The following is an 18,402-nucleotide window of genomic DNA, read 5'->3' on the forward strand; positions in this document are numbered from 1 at the left end:
CACATCTCATGGTACTGACAGAACCCCAGGGCCTTCAATAAGTAAAGGAGTGGGGGAAGATGTGACACACTCTATGAATAAAGCATTCATGCACCAGCCCTTTCCATATAGTGTTAACAGGGCAACTGATGCCATTCACCACTAGCATGCTAACACTCCATACTAATACGCCGCTGCCCATGGCAAGTACATCTATTCATGTCAATTATTGCTCTCCACGGACCAATTCTCTCCCCCCACCCCATATGAGGGAGTTCACCTAAAACACATGCTTGAGAAGGCCCCTTACCTGTGGCCTGTGACCCGCCTCATTTCAGCCCCCTTAATGCCACTGTGTGAAATGGGAACAATAAGGCATCTCACATGGTTAAGAGCACTAAGAAAGGTGGCAGTCTCACACACACCTGGGAATGTGTGAGAACCCAATGGGACCCACCTACACATAACTGCTCTTAAAAAAATAATAATGAAGAAGTTACAAGAATAGGAGTAGCAACAAGTATTCGATCCTATGCATGTTAACCCTGAAGGAAGCTCTCCCCGGGTTACTGCTAGGAAGAGGAGCCAACTTCTAGGGGCCAAGGCCCCCATTAAAATATATGAGTGGATGCGGCACCCCAAAGTTGATGGACATTGCCATTAAAATGGTGCGATTGCACCCCATCACGTGATTATGCGGGGCGGGACTCCCCCCCCCCCAATATTTTATTCAAGTTGGCAACCCTGTTCCCAGGTCACTGGTTGCAGGTTGGAACTGCCTTGGTTTCTGTCACCCCCCTTCCTCTCACAGCAGCCTCCTTCGAAGGGTTGGTGGGTGAGTTTTTAAGGTGGGGCACCAGGGGGCAGAGAGGTTGGACCTTCCCCTCCCCCCCACCTCACCCCCTGCCTCGGCCTCGCTCTCCTTACCCTGGCGGCGCGGGAAGAGTAGGGGTCCTCGAAGAGCGCCCACATGCGCGGCTGGAGCCTCTTCCAGCGGCCGCCCTTGCCGTCGAGCGGGGCTCCGAGGGCGGCGGCAGCGGCGGCGGCGGCGCCCACGTCGTCGATGCCCAGTCGCTTGGCGGCCAGCTCGTCGTCGTCGGGCTCGGCGGGCGGCTCTCCGGTGATGAGGTCGGGAGCCTCGAAGATGTCGAGCGCCTCCTCGGCGTCGCGGTGCTGCCGGTAGGTCATCCAGCAGCAGGGCTCCACGTCCGTCTCGTCGATGCCCCAGAAGGCCAGCTCCTCCTCGAAGAGCGGCCCGCACACGTCGGCGGGGCAATGCAGCTTGCCCGTGCGGTAGTAGTTGAGCACGTAGGCGAAGACGCCCGGGTGCCGGTCGAAGAAGAACTCGCAGCACGTGGCGCCATTGCTGCGCGGGCTCCAGGCACTGCCGCCCGCGCCGTCCAGGGGGCCGCCCGCGCCGCCGCCGCCGCTGCCTCCGCCCGGGTTGGGTCCCGGGTTGGGGGCGGGCAGGGGCGGCGGGGGAGCCGGCAGGGGCGGCGCTTGGTGCTCTTCCCCGCCGCCGGGGGACTCGCAGGCCAGCAGAGCCAGGCGGGTGCCCGGCAACGTCTTGAGGGTGCTCCGGTAGGTCTCGTGCCTCGTGCCCCCGACGTTGAGGATCACCCTCTCGTGGTCCTCGAGCTTCCCCATCTCTGTGGCTCAGACATGACTGCGGGAGAGAAAAGGAGAAGAAGAAGGAGAGAGGCGCCCAGAGGCAACAGAGCCGGGTGGCTATTTTTAGGCCGCCTGGGGAAAGGAAGACGTCGATTGCCAGGGGAGAGTGGGGGAGGGGCCACGGCCACCACCACGTGATAATTGCCCCCAAATATGAATGGGAGGTAGCAGGGAGGGGGGAGCAGCTTCCTAGAGGTTGCACCTTGCATGGAAGGGAAGGGTAGCTAGTCGCATCTTCAGGGGAAGGGGAGAAGCCCTTCGAGAAGGGACGTACAACCAGGCGTCGCCTACAGCCCCCTGCTGGTCTTGTCCAAAAGAGGGAGCTCTTCCCACCTACACCGTTTCCTGCTGGAACCCAGAGCCAGGTCACCAGAGGGACTTCCCCATGTTGTTGTCTCCGTTTCCCTAGTCCCGCGTTTGCCTCCCCCACTCCCAATATCCGCCGTTCTCCTTAACAAAACCCAACCCCATGTCCCATCCCTTTTGGCCGCCCTAGACTCTGAACCCTCAAGTTTCCCGTCTAAGTTCCTCGCAAGCAGTGGCAAAGAACGCAGCTCAAGGGAAAAGTTGCTCCGCCAACGACCCTGGAACCAACCTGGCGCTCCTTCCAGCTCTTCCCTGGGCACAATCCGGAGCAGCCCCCTTGCCCCACACTCCTTCCGCCGTCGCCTCTCCTGCTTTCAGATGGCTGCTCTTCCTCATCCTTCCATCTCCTCGCCCTCCCTCCGCTTGAGATGATCCGGACTCTGCCTCAAAGCGCCCCCTCCCTCCACACACACACACAAACACCCCAATACAGCCAAGGCTCACACCGGAATAGAGCCGCTTCTCCTTGCTAGCAATCAGTAGTCACCTTCGTCAACCCTCTTCATCCCTCCTCTCTGAATTCTTTCGTTCAAGTTGTCTGGACAAACATGAGGAATTAAAACGAGGTGCTCTTTGTCCATCTTCTGTCTATTAGGAGACAGGAGACATCTGGGGTTGACTAGTGATAACCAAACACACTTTGCGCCCCCCCTTCCCCAAATCCAGCAGCGGGCACACCCTATAGGATCTGTTGTCGTGTAACCTTAGCAGCAGATTTCTACGTTCCTCATCCTCGCCAGATTATACGTGCATGTTAATTTCAGGACCGAGAAGCAGATGTAATCAGAAATGCGCTGCTATGGTTATCCCCCTCCCCATGCCATCCTTCCCCATACCTTGGTGACACGAGAGAAAGAGGCTGCTCTTCACATTGCAAACGCTCTTTCCTTCGCAGCTGCCTCCAGACTCGGTTGTGTTGGTGTCAAACGAAGAACTACTTGTTGTAGCCAGGAAGAGGGGGCGCTCCTCCCATCTTCAGGTGGCCATGCCAGCGCCCTTGACTGCCAACCCCGAAAGCAAGGGAAGCAGCCCCCACCTGCTGCTAGGAAACCTCTCTTCAGTCATTGTGCCAGATCGAGGAGACGCTTTAGCTTCGCGGAGGAGAAAAAATCATCACAAAAACATGGGGGGGGGTAGGCGAGGGTGTCCTCCGCAGGGTGGGCTCAAAGCGTCTGAAGAAGTCGGCGCTGCTCCATCCAAGCGCCTCTCCACTCGCTCCAGCTCCAAGGTGAAAGGAGCGCTGCTGCCAAGGCTTCCCCTGCTTTTCAAGAGAGGCGAGGTGGGAGCTGTCCCTTCAGCACCATTCTCCAGCAATTACGTGGCAGGCGACCCCGTTAGCCTTGTTTTCTCGGGTTGCGCGATTGCTTCGATCGCTGAAAGCAGACCAAACGCGACGCAAAAGCCATCTCTGAGGAATGCACCTCCGCTCCTTTCACACGCTGATTTCACTTCGGGGGAAACAGAGCATCCGGTTGGGGAAGAGTTGTTTACCTGACAGGAGCAGTGAGGATGGCACCTAGCTACAGGTGAAAGTGAGACGGAGTAGGCTTTAGAAGAATTCTGGATGTAGGAGGTGCAACGGCAGTCAACAGCAAGGATAAGGGGAAAGACACAAGGATGTGGCTGAACGTTGTTGTTTCGTGTCTATGGACCTCTGTTTCTAGTCCTGCCTCCTTATTCACTGCACTCACAGGAGCATTTTTAAGGTTTGCTGTGTGTGTCACTACTATATCCCATCTCCACCGAATGTTCCTTCACAACCTCACCACAACCTCTGGGAGCTCAGCATGAACAGAATGGTTCCAAAACCTTTCTTTATAAAACAACAACACCACATTGAAAAGTATCTGGAACAGAAAGATATAGTGGCTAGCTCTGCTTCCCATTAGGTAGCCATTGTGTCACCATGATCCACGAAAAAAATGAATCTGTTCAAGGGTTATGAGACTGCTTTCAGATGTAATCATAAATACACTTGCACACACCTCATCCGACTAATCCTGTAGTCCTTTCCTTGGTGGTAGAAAAGCTCACCTAGATCATCTGACATCAGGAAGAGCCACTATCCAGAAAGCAGAGGACCAACCCCACATTACCTAATATGATGTTTTGCCCTAAGGGTCCAAGGAGGCTGAAGGACAACAAAGAGGTGTGATTTTTCATTCAGTGTAAAAATAGGTAGAGATCACTTGATAATAAGTTAGAATCAAGTAGGGAATCTGAAGTCCCTTCTCAGTGCAAGTAAGCCTGAAAATCTTTAAATCCACCGTTACAAATGCATACACAAGATTTCAAAAGCAAATGCAATTTTTCACTGGATTGCTCTACATACAATTGTAGGCAGACTACATCCCAAGAGAAGCAGCCACATATTCCTGATATCTATAAAGAATGCTAGCCCTCAACAGACCATAACTGCATTGCGGGTTACAGCTTATCTGCATGTTTTTGTATTTCTGTGCATCTTCACTCCTCCCAATTTGCTAGTATTAGAAACACCTCCTGTATCTGTGTAACAAAGTTTTAAGCTTTTGGGGTGCAACCAATCTGCTCCTAGAAATATATAGCTATAGTTTTATTTCTATGATCTTGCAGGTCCTTGTCTTTTAAAAATCTCCCTTATGAGAATTTCACAATTATGCTAATTATTATTATTATTATTATTTATTTATTTATTTATTTATTTATTTATACCCCGCCCATCTGGCTGAGTTTCCCCAGCCACTCTGGGCGGCTCCCAATCAGTGTTAAAAACAGTACAGCTTTACATATTAAAAACTTCCCTGAACAGGGCTGCCTTAGGATGTCTTCTAAATGTCAGGTAATTATTTATCTCTTTGACATCTGATGGGAAGGCGTTCCACAGGGCGGGCGCCACTACCAAGAAGGCCCTCTGTCTGGTTCCCTGTAGCCTCACTTCTCGCAATGAGGGAACCACCAGAAGGCCCTCAGCGCTGGATCTCAGTGTCCGGGCTGAACAATGGGGGTGGAGACGCTCCTTCAGGTATACAGGACTGAGGCCGTTTAGGGCTTTAAAGGTCAGCACCAACACTTTGAATCGTGCTCGGAAACGTACACTATAATCACACTTACTGGTAAAGTATCTTTGTCTTATTATGGCCTGGATAGGGAAGATGCTGATTGTTCACCAAGAAACAAAAGAAATCTCAGTGATCAGCTTGAACTATCCTTGAAGAGTTACCAAACAAAGAGGTACAACAAGACAAAACATAAGAAGCTCCATTGACAGATAACGGGGGGGGGGGATCAATGATTAAATGTCTGCCTACATTTCTTGCAGCAAGGAAACTGAAATATGGAGACTAGCAGCTCCTAAAAGTTTTTAGATGATGGTGAGCTGCTTCTACATGAAACCAATATTGACCAGGTTAACTGTTACGTATATTCATACTCAGTCCATCTTCCTTCACAGGACAATCTACATGCTAAGGAATGAATGCAGGCAAGAGAAGATAGTTTAGTAGAAAAGAAGTCAAAAGGCAATGTGTGCAAATACCACAGGCATCCCCTAAGATGTTACAAAGCCCGAACTTCACATTATTTCTTGAGCTCTGTTTTGTACATTTGAAGGAGATCACCTGCTAGGGATAAAGTGTCAGCATGCAGAGGGTCGAAAGGCCAGCTGGCTAACCCCAGCCGGGTCGTTTCCTTCCAGCCGTCCCACTGCAAAGACCCATCGGCCTCTGCTCCGACATAAATCAGCGACCCGGGCTTCAAAGCCAGGGCACACTATATCAGCAGAGCAAACTGCGCACACAGAATAGGTGTGAGGCTTGTGGAAGCATACTACAACCACGGATTTATTAATCATAAATCAGGTCAAAAAAACCATGTCGTCTCTCTCTTTGTCTTCTTGGAGAGAGAGGCAAAAGCAAAAGCAATAACACAGCGGAAGTTCCGCTAACACAAGCAAAACAATGCTGGAATGTAAACAGGCATGTGACACGTAACACAGTTCCATGTCCGCTCCTTAAGGTGTAATGGAAATTTCCCAACATAAAGAACCGCTCCCCCCCCCCCATAGAACGCCACTGACACATCGCAAAAGTCAACCAGGGGGCTCAGTCAATGGTGGGAGAATTAAGATCCAAAAGCATTACCTAGCTATTCCTCTGTGCCACTCTCTTTTCTCTACCTCACATATACACATGGGGCATAAGAGGAATCAATTGCAATCTGGTAAGCAAGAACAGGCCTGCAGCACCTGCAGAGTTGGATGGTGGTTCAAGCTGTGTGTCATCAGGCCAATAGCCACAAGTTTCCCATTCCAGGGCAGGAACATCAAAGATTCAAGAATACCTTGGATATTAGGTCTCCTTGTGATCAATGCTGGTAATTGTCCGTAAGAAGGGGCTGTCTTTCTCAATGCCTTCTAGTGTCTGTGCCACAGCTGCTGAATCCATAAAAAACTATCTGCAACATCTGAAGCATGGCACAAGGTATTATTTTGTACCATTGCTCAAATGGTGTGCTCATAGCAAAAAGAAAAGTTGCTTACCTAAAAGCTGTATTTGTTTTGTATCTTTGTGCAAGAACACAGTAACATATAGAGTGACCTTTAAATGGGTCACCATTCCCCTAATTAATTTCGTTAGTGTCTACATCTTTCTTTTTTTGGTTCCCACTTCTGGGAGAAACTCTGGCTTTTTGTAGGCCTTTGACTTTGTTATATCCCTCTTCTAGGGACATTTAAATATATTTTTGGTCCATTTGGCCTCATTCTTTCTTTCCTTTTTTGTGATTTGCTTCTCTCCAAGCTAAGGGATTCACTTGTATTTTTAATTTAGGCTAGCTTGAACAGCATTTGACCTCAGAGGTCATCTATGCCTATTATCAAAATCCTACACACATCCAACATAGTCAAGGAATCAAAATCATTTAGATTCGGCGCCACCCCCTCCCAATCCTGCAGATCTCTCTAAATCATCTAATCTGTTTTTTCCACTTTTGTTTTCTTAAGTGGCTTTAAGGACATTTATAACTTTTCCCTCTGGCAACAATTTTAAGTTACTTAAGTATTAGAAGAATGGCAACATATATGCTTTTCTGCTAAAAGAAAAACAGAAAAATAATATTTCCCCTTGTTTTTAGAAGTATTTGCACATTTATTGTGTCCAAATTTGTTTCTGTGTAGAAGAATGCAATATAGATTGCATAAATATTATAACATCTCCTTAAATCAGTCCCAACTGAATTTCACATACAGTGTGATAGCATCTTAAATTCATTTAACTTGTGTGATTTCAAACTTACATGGTTGAAGACTGACGGGTTGAAAACACACAAATTAAATGCATGGAAGGTGGAGAGCTTAAAAGCTCTTTGCCTTGCTTGGGGGACAAGGCCTGCACAGTGCACCGTCCAGAAAAGTAAGAATGTGTGCACAGGAGCTGTTCCAAGCAGGTGGTTCAAGTATACACATTTCTGTGTCTATGTGCCATCCCCATGCATGATGTGATCATACTGCATATTGTTCAGTGGAAACTGGTTTATAGTTGAGGTTTTGTTGAAGCAGACATCCTCAGCTTTAAACAAAAGAAATCTTCTTTTGAAAGGAATTATAAAAGATTCATCTTAAATCAGCAGAAAGTAACTTCCTTGAAGAGAGATCTTACTAGAAGACAACAAACACTTCCTTGCAAGCTCTCTTAAATATGTAACACTTTAATGAAAAGATTTTTGACATGATGTGAAACCAATGATACTGGGAACTGCAAACAAACAGAAAAAAGGAGAAACACGACCAATGAGTGACATGAGAAGGAAGCATAGTCTGAGGGAAGTCCAAAGGGGCATATAGAGAGACCTAGAGGGCCACATTCAGCCTCTAGAACTGAGGTTCTCCACTTCCATATTAAACCAATTTGTATTTTTGAAAGAGCATAAAAGTGCTTAAGGGGAACAGGGTTTTTTATTTAATTTTTTTGCACTGGGCTAAACAGAAAAAAGCTATTCTCAAGGAAACATGAAACCAACTTATTTACTAGTGCAAATAGCTTTAATCATCTCAGAGATATAGTGATCCATATAAGCAGCCAGGGAGGAGATCACAACTGCAGCAACATGCTGAGCTAGGAAGCCATAGCTTGGTGTGGTGTCTGAACCTGGGTCTATGGTTTAGCAATGTCCAGGCTAACCATGAGTTGTAGACCAATAACAAACCTTAGTAACAGCTTGTGGTGAGACTCTGGAGCGTTAACCTCGAGGCTTGTGTTTGGATGACACACTAAACCAAGGATAGGGAACCCGTGGTATCCAGAGGGTACTGGTCTGTAAGTCCCATCATCTCTGACCTTGGCTATGCTGGCTGAAGCTGATGGGATTGTAGTCCAACACATCTGGAGGATTACAGGTTCCCCATCCCTGCACTAAGCCAAGCCAGGCTTCACTGAGCATAGCAAAGATGCAAAACAACTAGAGATGCAAATCAGCTGCAATCTGCTCTCTGGGATATCACACGCCCATGTTAGCATGATGTGTGAAAGGGCCAAAGAGAATAGAAAGTATAAAACAGGTTAAACCACAGACCTTTTGAGAATGTTGTTAGAAATTTCTTCCTGCCTCTCATTTGTATGAGTTTCAAGTGGATTGAACTGGGCTTTCATTCTCGCCCACAAGTAAGAGCACCTTCTGATGCAGTGAGCAAGATACTGGTGTGTTGAAACAGCTAAGTGATGCTGCTAGTGTGGATCCCTGTGTGGCAGTGAAAGCTTCTCTCTCTTTTCAAGAATCATGGGGCAGGGAAAGGGATCAGCAAGTCCTGGAAGTAGCTGCTGCTGGAGACACCCTATTGCTTTCTTCTAGATTCCAAGGCAGACAGAGGGATACCATAATAAATATATTTCTTTTAACAGGCTAATGTGTAAATCAACTACAATGGATGCCATTCTCAAAGTTGCAGCCACATATGTGGAGACAGGAAAAACTTTCTTATTCCCATTTCAGAATTTACAAAAGATCACAGTAGAAGTGATATGCTTACTTGTAGATCAGATGCTTTCCACCTTCATTTGGGTTGCGTTTTCCCCTCCCCCATGTAACTTTTGCAGAGAAAACTCCTTCTGTTTGGATGGAGCTGTCTACTGCCATGGAAACAGAACAATCTTCTGCAAAGGACCAATGCTGAGATTGCTCTGCCTATTTTCCGGCAGCATTTCCCACTAAAGTCTCTAGGAAGAGCTTCAGTGGCTTCCTGTTATAGCTTGTAAATTGAATGTGTTGCTTCCCTACATAGAAAGGGGTAATGGTCAAGTACTATTATTAATTGTTTCTATCTATATAGTAAAAAAATGGGAATGTCACTGTGCAGCCTCCATTCAGGAGTCATAGTGCCACATCATATTCCTGGATTTGTACATGAAACCAGTCCCTCAAACCAGTATTTGCTTCCTGGATCAAATTGTATGATGGATAGTAAGACTACTCCAAGTCAAGTATGCTTTAAATCAGGCATAGGCAAACTCGGCCCTCCGGATGTTTTGGGACTACAACTCCCATCATCCCTAGCTATGGGGACAAGTGGTCAGGGATGATGGGAGTTGTAGTCCCAAAACATCTGGAGGGCTGAGTTTGTCTATGCCTGCTTTAAATGCTTCTGGTCTTCTTCCTCGTTGCCTTGTAGCTTTGAAGCACAGAAGCTCAATAGTTCGGGCTCTCACTTCTGCTGTTTTTGTTTCTCTTTTCAATCTACAAAGATAAATGACACTCTAAAATAACTAACACAGGGTGACATTGAACCATAATAAATATAAGGATCAGCCATTCTAGCAGAGTAGACCCAAAGGCACATGAAGCCACTATGCTGTAGTAGATTACAAAACTGTTCTTAGGTTATGGAATAATTTGCATATTTCTGACTTAGTGTGCTAATTAAAAAGAAGCCAATAGTTTGTCCCTGTAGCAATTCTGAACCTTTTAACTCCAAGATTCATTTGTAAACCTTGATTAACCAGCCAAATAGCTTTAGTGCAAAAGACATCTGGCTTGGTAGCCCTTTAATGCTTTCCTTTAATCCTATTTAGAGTACCTTTAATTTATACCATGAAAAATAAGTATTATATTTTGTCTCCATTGTAAGGTTATGCTACAACTGTCCATATCCTTGTTTCTTTGCGACTGAATGTCATCCTAAGAGACTGAAAAGTCTAAAGCTTATGCAGAATGCCATGCTTTGCAGATTAATTAGAGCACCAGTTCAGGAGCATGTTGCAGGATCTGAATTAGCTTCTGATAAGTTTCCAGCTGGAATTCAAAGTGGTGGTTTTATAGCTTTCTCAGTTGTAAATGACATGGGATTAGTCAGATGGAAAGCCACCTCAATCTTATTTTCCTATCTGGGTGCAGCTGCAGTAGGGATGGATTTGCAGTTGATACAAACTGAAGGGGGCTGTTTTGTGTCACAAGGCTTTTTCCTCCTGAAAGAAGAGTCATTAGTTTCCTTTTTAAACAACTGCAAATATATGTTAAGACAGGCTTTACAACACAATCACATGTCCCTCCCCCCTCCCCCATCTCTAGAGTTGTATAGGTTGAAAGCTTTCAGGCCATTCCAAAATGTTATTTTTAAAAGAGTGAAATTGGAGCACTGGCTTGACATTCAAGCACCTTAAATCCTCTTATCCTTAGAACACTACGTGAAGTCAGCCATTTAAGCTTCAAGTTTCCAAATCACAGGTACTTTTTTCTGGTTTCTGAAACACTGTGGGAAGGGGTAGGGATTAATTGAACCCCAGTGCGGGCATGTTTACTGGATTCACATATACCACATGCAGTTGTCTCTAGTGCTCCTATGTAAACATGGTCACAAAACAAAAATAATTCAGTAGCAAAAACCTTTGTATCAGCTTGATTACAGGATTTAATTTGTGTCGAGGAAAATAGCAGGATCTCAGAATTAGATTGAGCTCTAAAGAGTATTAAGGATTCACTTAATAAAGTTTGAAACAGAATAAAATATCGCTGCCTCAGCCAATTAAGTACAGCTATTTAACTCACACTTTACTACAATGGAATCTTCTCCTCACATCACAATGGATATTTGTTGAAAAGTGACCAAGCTGTGCCATGTGATGGGGTCCTTCAGATAGTCCTTATCCCTCTCTGTACCGTTCCACACCCTATGGGTCACAAGGTAAGAAAACTAGCACATGTCTTCACCATTTTCACTGGAATTAAACTAAACATGGATTGGCAGCTGCCATCACCCACTGATTTCTGAGTAGCAAGACCGTCCAATATTGCTGGGAGGAAAGAAAACATCTGAATAGAAAACAGAGTCACAGAATCATAGAATCTTAGGAGTTGGAAGGGACCACGAAAGTCATCTAGTCCAATCCCCTGCAATGCAGGAATCTCAACGAAAGCATCCATGACAGATGGCCATTCATCTGCTTAAGAATCTGCTTAAGAATCTCCAAAGAAGGACACTCCACAACCTCGGTTCCACTGTCAAACAGCTCTTACTGTCAGAAAGCTCTTCCTGATGTTTAGTCGGAATCTCATTTCTTGCAACTCAAATCCATTGCTTTGAGCCATACTCCCCAGAGCAGGAGAAAACAGGCTTGCTCCATCTTCTATGTGCCAGCCCTTTAGATATTTGAAGGTGGCTATCATAGCTCATCTCATCAGTCTCCTCTTTTCCAGCTAAACTTACCCAGCTCTCAACTGTTCCTTATAAGGCTTGGTTTCCAGACCCTTTATCATCTTGGTTGCTCTCCTCTGCAAAATGCTGAAGGGGCTGCACTTCAATCGGAACATATTTCCACATGTGGTGGGACTGTAAGGAACCAGAGGATTTCTGGAACATAACTTTCTTGGAAATTGAAAAAAACTAAATTTGTTTATGGACCAAAATGTGGATTTAATGAATGAGGACCTAATGGTAATAATATATTTTATCACTGCAGTTGGGGTAATCATAGCCAGGACCTGGAAAGAGCTATCAGGAGGCACATTAGAGGCATGGTACCACCAAGTGTGGCATATAGTGTTTAGGAAAATAGTTCCCAGATCTCCTGAATTGAATATCCTGCTTTCATTTTAGTTTTAATGGTTTTTAACTGTTTTAACTGTTATGCTGTTTTAATGAGCTTCTGTATTTTATATTTTAATTATGGATATTTTAATGTAGTTGTATTTTAATTACAGGTAACTGTATTCTTGGTTTTATTCTTGTTATTTTGTTCTTGGATTTTATTTGTTTGTGAACCGCCTTGATATTTGTTCTTGAAATGAAAGGTGGGATAACATAATAAAACAGGCCAACACTTGCATGCATAGTAAACATCCATAGTTTAATGCTATAGTTTAATATATAATAGTTTAATACTACATAATTAAAAATGAAATTTGGTTATGAAAAGTCCCTAACATTAAATTGCATATTTCACATAACAAGCTTACCAAGGTTTTTTACTGCATAAAAATAATAAATCTCTTCAGCATCAATATAATCTGTATTTCAAATGCACAATTTAAAGACATAATATTAGTGGGATGATTAAAAAAATGTGCACATTAATCTCAAATAAGCTGTTCTCTACCTTTTTAGTAAAAGCAAACCAACACCCAACCAAAATAATGGCAGATCATAACAATGGAATATATGAAAACCATATACCCATCAACCAAGGCATTTATTTATTTATTTTAAAGCATTTTTATAACCTCTTTCTTTCTTTCTTTCTTTCTTTCTTTCTTTCTTTCTTTCTTTCTCTCCCTCTGTATATATAAAATCTCAAAGTGGTATACAACTCAGTTAAAACATAACAGATGAGATCATATAAAATTACAACAATTTCCAGTAATCACAATAAAACAAATCTTCAGTAGGTTTGTCATGTGCTGTCAATGTAACAACCACTACCACAATTAGGAAAGCACATGGATGAAGAAGTAAAATATACAATGAGTTCTAGAAATAGCTAAGAAATCGATGTGTTTTCAAAACGTCATTTTATAAAAGTACAATGCTTCAATTAGAACTCACTTTTCAGATAAAATTTGCAGTTAACAAGAAATGTAGCTGCTGCTATGAGATGCATGTCAGTCTTGCCATGGGCAACTTCTAAAATGTTGTGAGAGCACATCTGCATATAACTTCCCATGCTATTGGGTTTGTACTTAAGGAAAAACATAGGAAACACCTGGGAAAACCACTGAAAGAGTTGTTGATACATTTTGTAGTGTGATCTGTCAGAAACTGGTAGGGAATTGCAACAGTATCAGCCTTTCTGGTAATAAGCCTTTAAGAGCACTTCTAAATCTATAGAGACTTACTAGAAGCAGTCATTGTATAGTGGTTGCATACAATCACTTAAAAAAATTAACTATATTGATCAAACCTGTAACTTCCTCTCTCATATCTCCTTTTACTCAGTTCCGATTTAGCAAAACACACAGTTTCCTTATCTAGGATGCAGTCTTAATAAGAGTTTTCAGAGGCAGGAAAATATTCTGAATTTGTACCAAAACACAGCTTCATATTAAGAATATTCAGAGTGTAAAAGTGTAAAGAGATGAACAAACAACATTCTAAAAAATTACTGATATATCTTCAGACTATTCAGGCTAATTTGAGACACTTTCATGCAAGACGTTAACATGTTTCAAATTCTGGTAGTGCTTCCCACCTAGACGTTTACACTAAATACCCCAGGGGTTCCTTAATGTGTTAACAAAATCTTCATCATCCAAAATTCCAATACTTAATCCTTCATAATAGTCCTCAAACTCACAGAATGACACTTCATTAGCATTGCTGCAGGCATCCTCCAGAGTTTCTAGAAATGAAGATCTAATTTCTTCTTCTGTTGCATCACCTGTTAAAATATTGCTTATTATTAAAAACATTAGCAGGGATGCCAAGAGAACAGAAAAATAGACAAAATCGAAATCCATGTGTCATTGTTATTAAAAGTACGATAAGAATTTAACATACAGTAAAGGGATTTCTTAAGTGAAAATTGCAGGAGGCAAACCAAGGCAGGAGAAGGTCAAAGGGAATTTTATCTCAGATTCTTTAGTCTTTCATTATCCCAATCTGTAGATATGAATGAGGAAATTAACCAAAGCAATCTTGTTCTATAGCATGGATTTGAACAATTATTAATAAATATACACAGAATAGTGGCTTGAAAGTTACCAGCCATCATTGCTATGTCCATGATATAACCATTTTTCAAACCCATTTTACACCATATTTTTTATAAATTAAATAAACCAAGAAAGTAAGAATCACTACCCTGTTTTCAATATCACAATGATTATAATCAATACTCATATTCATATTTCAGACAATATTTTCAAGTTCAGTTAACACAAATTAAACCTTAGTTGCTGTTAAAAGAACTGGAGCAGGATAGTCCATTTTTTGAGTCAGTTGGTAACTTTATTATCAAAATGTAATGCAAGCCATTCAAATAAGATGTGAATTTTTGACAAGAAGATGCTAGCTCCCCTCTTTCCCACATTCCCAAAGTGTGACTAAAATGGGTCAGAAACCAATGTGCAAGGCATCTACTCCTTTCAATCACTATCAACCCAAAGCAAAAAGCTTTGAGCCCTTCTGAGTTGCTACATCAGTATTGAGGGGGCTGGAAATTCGATCACAGAGTTTCTGTATATTTTGTGAGCCTTCTTCATACCTTTTCAGACTATACGATGGACACAGCATTGACCACTCGCATTGGGATGAATGAGCACATGTTAATTTTTTGTCACATGTTCAGCAGAGTTCATTACAGATTATTGTGGTACCAAAAGGTTGTAATGGTATCTGTTCAAAGATATGTACGTTGAAATCTGGTACTTAATCAAAACAATTTTTTCCCCTAATGGACAGACTTAGGCATCCACAAATAGCCTTTGTGACCAGTCATTCATTGTTGTAACTTCAGTCCCACCCATCCTGTGGCACATCTTAGAAGTCCTAAAGGAGCACCAGCCTCTTATTCCAGTTAGGCCAAGAGAATGCAGTTGTGGCCATTTACACCAAAACGGGGCACACAATATGAGTGGCTCGCCCTGCCTTCCCCACAAGTTCAGAGAAGTCAGAATAGACATCGTCCTTTCACTTTGTGCTGTTGGGCTAGTCAGAAGAAGTGGGATAGATAATATGATGTTGATAACAAGACAAATCAACAATTACTTTCTTGTACATTAATTACCTGCTATGACTTGAGGATGTTTTATAGCACAATAACATTTCTTGATATCTGTCATAGGAACACTGCCAGTTTTGTTATAATCCAGCTTCATATAAGCCTGAAATGAAGACAACGGTCAGAAAAGAGCAAGGAAGAGAAACACAAATTATGCTCACATACACCTGGCATCTTGAATGATAAGAATTGGTTGGTCTGACCTTAAAAAGACAGAATGTGCATTTTTTTAAAAAAACAAAACCCGTAAGTAAAGAAATCATCTTAGTTGTGAACCTACACCCCCATGTTGGGTTTGGAGAAAGATAAAAAATGGAATAGTAAAGTAAATAGCTGGGTGTGCTTAACTACACACACTTCACTGGAAGCAAGCATTTTATTTTATTTATTTATTAAAATATTTATATACCACTTTTTAAAAAAATGTATTGTAGTGGCATACAATTTAAAACAGTAACTTTTGTAACTGGTATCAGGAAAGCAGGCTGTTTAATGACTTTTACGTCAAAATATAAATTATTGTCTCCAATGTTATTCCTACTCAAAGACTAGGCCCATTGAAATTAATAGACCTGACTAACTTAAGTACATCAGTTTCATACTGTGAGTGTAACTTACTTGGATCCAAGTCAGGTATTTCACGCCCACAAGTCTGTTTAGGGTGAAGGGTTTTGTTTTGTTTTTTAGATTTCTTTTGGTCAACACCGGCAATTCATTAACACTTTTTTCTGCCTGATGCATAAAGCATTTTCTCACTGACTCACTCATTTTCTCACCAACTGACAAATTTTATTCAAATGACCTAGAAAGAAAATTCCTCTCTCTTTCTGCACATCCGTTGCCAAAGGGGGAAAAAAAGATTGGTACTGTTCAAAACAGGAGTTATATTTTCACAAAGTGAAATGGGACCATAGGATTAAATACCAGGAATGATACCTTTATTGTAGCATGCAAAACAGACCTGCAGGTGAAATACTATTTTGCAGTGCATGCCTTTAATCTGTTTTGATATTTGCAGTGCATTATTGTGGCACGCATATCGTGGCCTTAAGGAGTCACATTTTGTGGGGTTATGCATGCAAAAAGTGCAAAAGAGAGGAAGAGGGACTGAAAGAGAGCGAAGACAGAGAAACAAATTACAAACTGAAATGCTTATAATAAATATTAAGAAGGGTGGTATAGAAATGCTTTAAGTAAATGAAATCATGATTAGTTTTTTAATAATGACACAATCTGGAAATATTTATCAGAAAACTTACACAGTATTCCTCTTTTACAGATGGTAAGAAACAAATTTTAGTAACTTGTCCAGGCTCAATCCCCCATCCCTGCCCCCAAAAGGAGTACAAAATAAAATCATATGAGTAAAATTTGTATCAACACTTGCAGAATTCTGGTCGCAGTTTCAAAGGTACAGTGGTACCTCAGGTTAAGTACTTAATCCGTTCCGGATGTCTGTACTTAACCTGAAACTGTTCTTAACCTGAAGCACCACTTTAGCTAATGGAGCCTCCTGCTGCTGCCGCGCCGCTGGAGCACAATTTCTGTTCTCATCCTGAAGCAAAGTTCTTAACCTGAAGCACTATTTCTGGGTTAGCGGAGTCTGTAACCTGAAGCGTATGTAACCCGAGGTACCACTGTATTGATTTGTTGTTCCAGAAAAGTCAACGGGGCAAGTCAATTATTATATAGGCAACAAGAACTGTTAAATGACAAACCAGAGAAAGCAAACTTTTCTTCAAAACATATAGTGATTAATGATCTTAAAGTATAAATATTGGATACTAGATAGCATTTAACAATAAAGCATTAAGCAGATCAGCACTTCTTAGTTATCGGTAGATAAGCTTGTTGTTTAGTTGTGTCCAACTCTTCGTGACCCCATGGACCAGAGCATGCCAGGCACTCCTGTCTTCCACTGCCTCCTGCAGTTTGGTCAAACTCATGCTGGTAGCATCGAGAACACTATCCAACCATCTCGTCCTCTGTCGTCCCCTTCTCCTTGTGCCCTCCATCTTTCCCAACATCAGGGTCTTTTCCAGGGAGTCCTCTCTTTTCATGAGGTGGCCAAAGTACTGGAGCCTCAGCTTCAGGATCTGTCCTTCCAGTGAGCACTCAGGGCTGATTTCCTTCAGGATGGATAGGTTTGATCTTCTTGCAGTCCATGGGACTCTCAAGAGTCTCCGCCAGCACCACAATTCAAAAGCATCAATTCTTCGGCGATCAGCCTTTTTTATGGTCCAGCTCTCACTTCCAAACATAACTACTAGGAAAACCAAAGGTGATGTCTCTCCTTTTTAGCTGTCTAGGTTTGTCATCGCTTTTCTCCCAAGAAGCAGGCGTCTTTAAATTTTGTGGCTGCTGTTATCAACTGCAATGATCATGGAACCCAAGAAGGTAAAATCTCTCACTACTTCCATTTCTTCCCCTTCTATTTGCCAGGAGGTGATGGGACCAGTGGTCATGATCTTTGTTTTTTTTATATTGAGCTTCAGACCATATTTTGCATTCTCCTCTTTCACTCTCATTAAGAGCTTCTTTAATTCCTCCTCACTTTCTGCCATCAAAGTTGTGTCATCTGCATATCTGAGGTTGTTGATATTTCTTCCAGCAATCTTAATTCCGGCTTGGGATTCATCCAGTCCAGCCTTTCGCATGATGTATTCTGAATATAAGTTAAATTAGCAGGGAGACAATATACAGCCTTGTTGTACCCCATTCCCAATTTTGAACCAAACAGTTGTTCCATATCCAGTTCTAACTGCAGCTTCTTGTCCCACATAGAGATTTCTCAGGAGACAGATAAGGTGGTCAGGCATTCCCATTTCTTTAAGAACCCCCCATAGTCTGCTGTGATCCACAGAGATATGTAGATAAACTACATATATGTATATATTTAAAACCCACTTACTTTTCTCACAAATGCTTTCCTATATTCATTCATTTCACCAAGGATGGCACGAGTAAACTCAGCATAATCAACTTCATCATTTTTGTTGTCATTAAGCATTAACCACAAAGATTCAAACTCCTAAAATTAAAGAATTTTGTGTCAAATAAGTTGCAATTCAGCACATAGCCTAACACTACCACATAACGCAACAATGGCAGAGGCCAAGCTTTTATTTATTAAACTTCTATCCTACTCCTCATCCCAAAGAAGTACAGGGCAGCAAACAGGTGACAAAACAATAAAAAACATATT

The 18,402-nt window shown here is 42.6% G+C and overlaps 2 protein-coding genes across 12 annotated transcripts in view; both read right to left on the minus strand.

The window, feature by feature from the left end:
* Nucleotides 1–4,040, minus strand: part of KCNC2 (potassium voltage-gated channel subfamily C member 2) — a 96,184-nt gene extending 92,144 nt beyond the window's left edge. For 2 of the 10 annotated variants that reach the window (XM_082241113.1, XM_082241105.1), the window contains exons 1-2: nt 2,853–4,033; nt 907–1,645 (exon numbers count right to left, since the gene is read on the minus strand). In XM_082241113.1, coding sequence (XP_082097239.1) covers nt 907–1,626 — 720 coding nt within the window. In that variant the 5' untranslated portion in view covers nt 1,627–1,645; nt 2,853–4,033. Of the gene's footprint in view, nt 1–906; nt 1,646–2,245; nt 2,817–2,852 lie in introns of those variants that run through there. The other 8 variants (XM_082241112.1, XM_082241108.1, XM_082241114.1 and 5 more) reach the window with 8 other exon arrangements.
* An 8,270-nt stretch (nt 4,041–12,310) lies between these two features.
* Nucleotides 12,311–18,402, minus strand: part of CAPS2 (calcyphosine 2) — a 30,307-nt gene continuing 24,215 nt past the window's right edge. For both annotated transcript variants that reach the window (XM_082241116.1, XM_082241115.1), the window contains exons 17-19: nt 18,109–18,228; nt 15,204–15,300; nt 12,311–13,856 (exon numbers count right to left, since the gene is read on the minus strand). In XM_082241116.1, coding sequence (XP_082097242.1) covers nt 13,681–13,856; nt 15,204–15,300; nt 18,109–18,228 — 393 coding nt within the window. In that variant the 3' untranslated portion in view covers nt 12,311–13,680. The remainder of the gene's footprint in view (nt 13,857–15,203; nt 15,301–18,108; nt 18,229–18,402) is intronic.

The sequence above is a fragment of the Podarcis vaucheri genome (assembly GCF_965113315.1).
Source record: "Podarcis vaucheri genome assembly, chromosome: 10".
In the NCBI taxonomy this organism is placed as follows: domain Eukaryota; kingdom Metazoa; phylum Chordata; class Lepidosauria; order Squamata; family Lacertidae; genus Podarcis; species Podarcis vaucheri.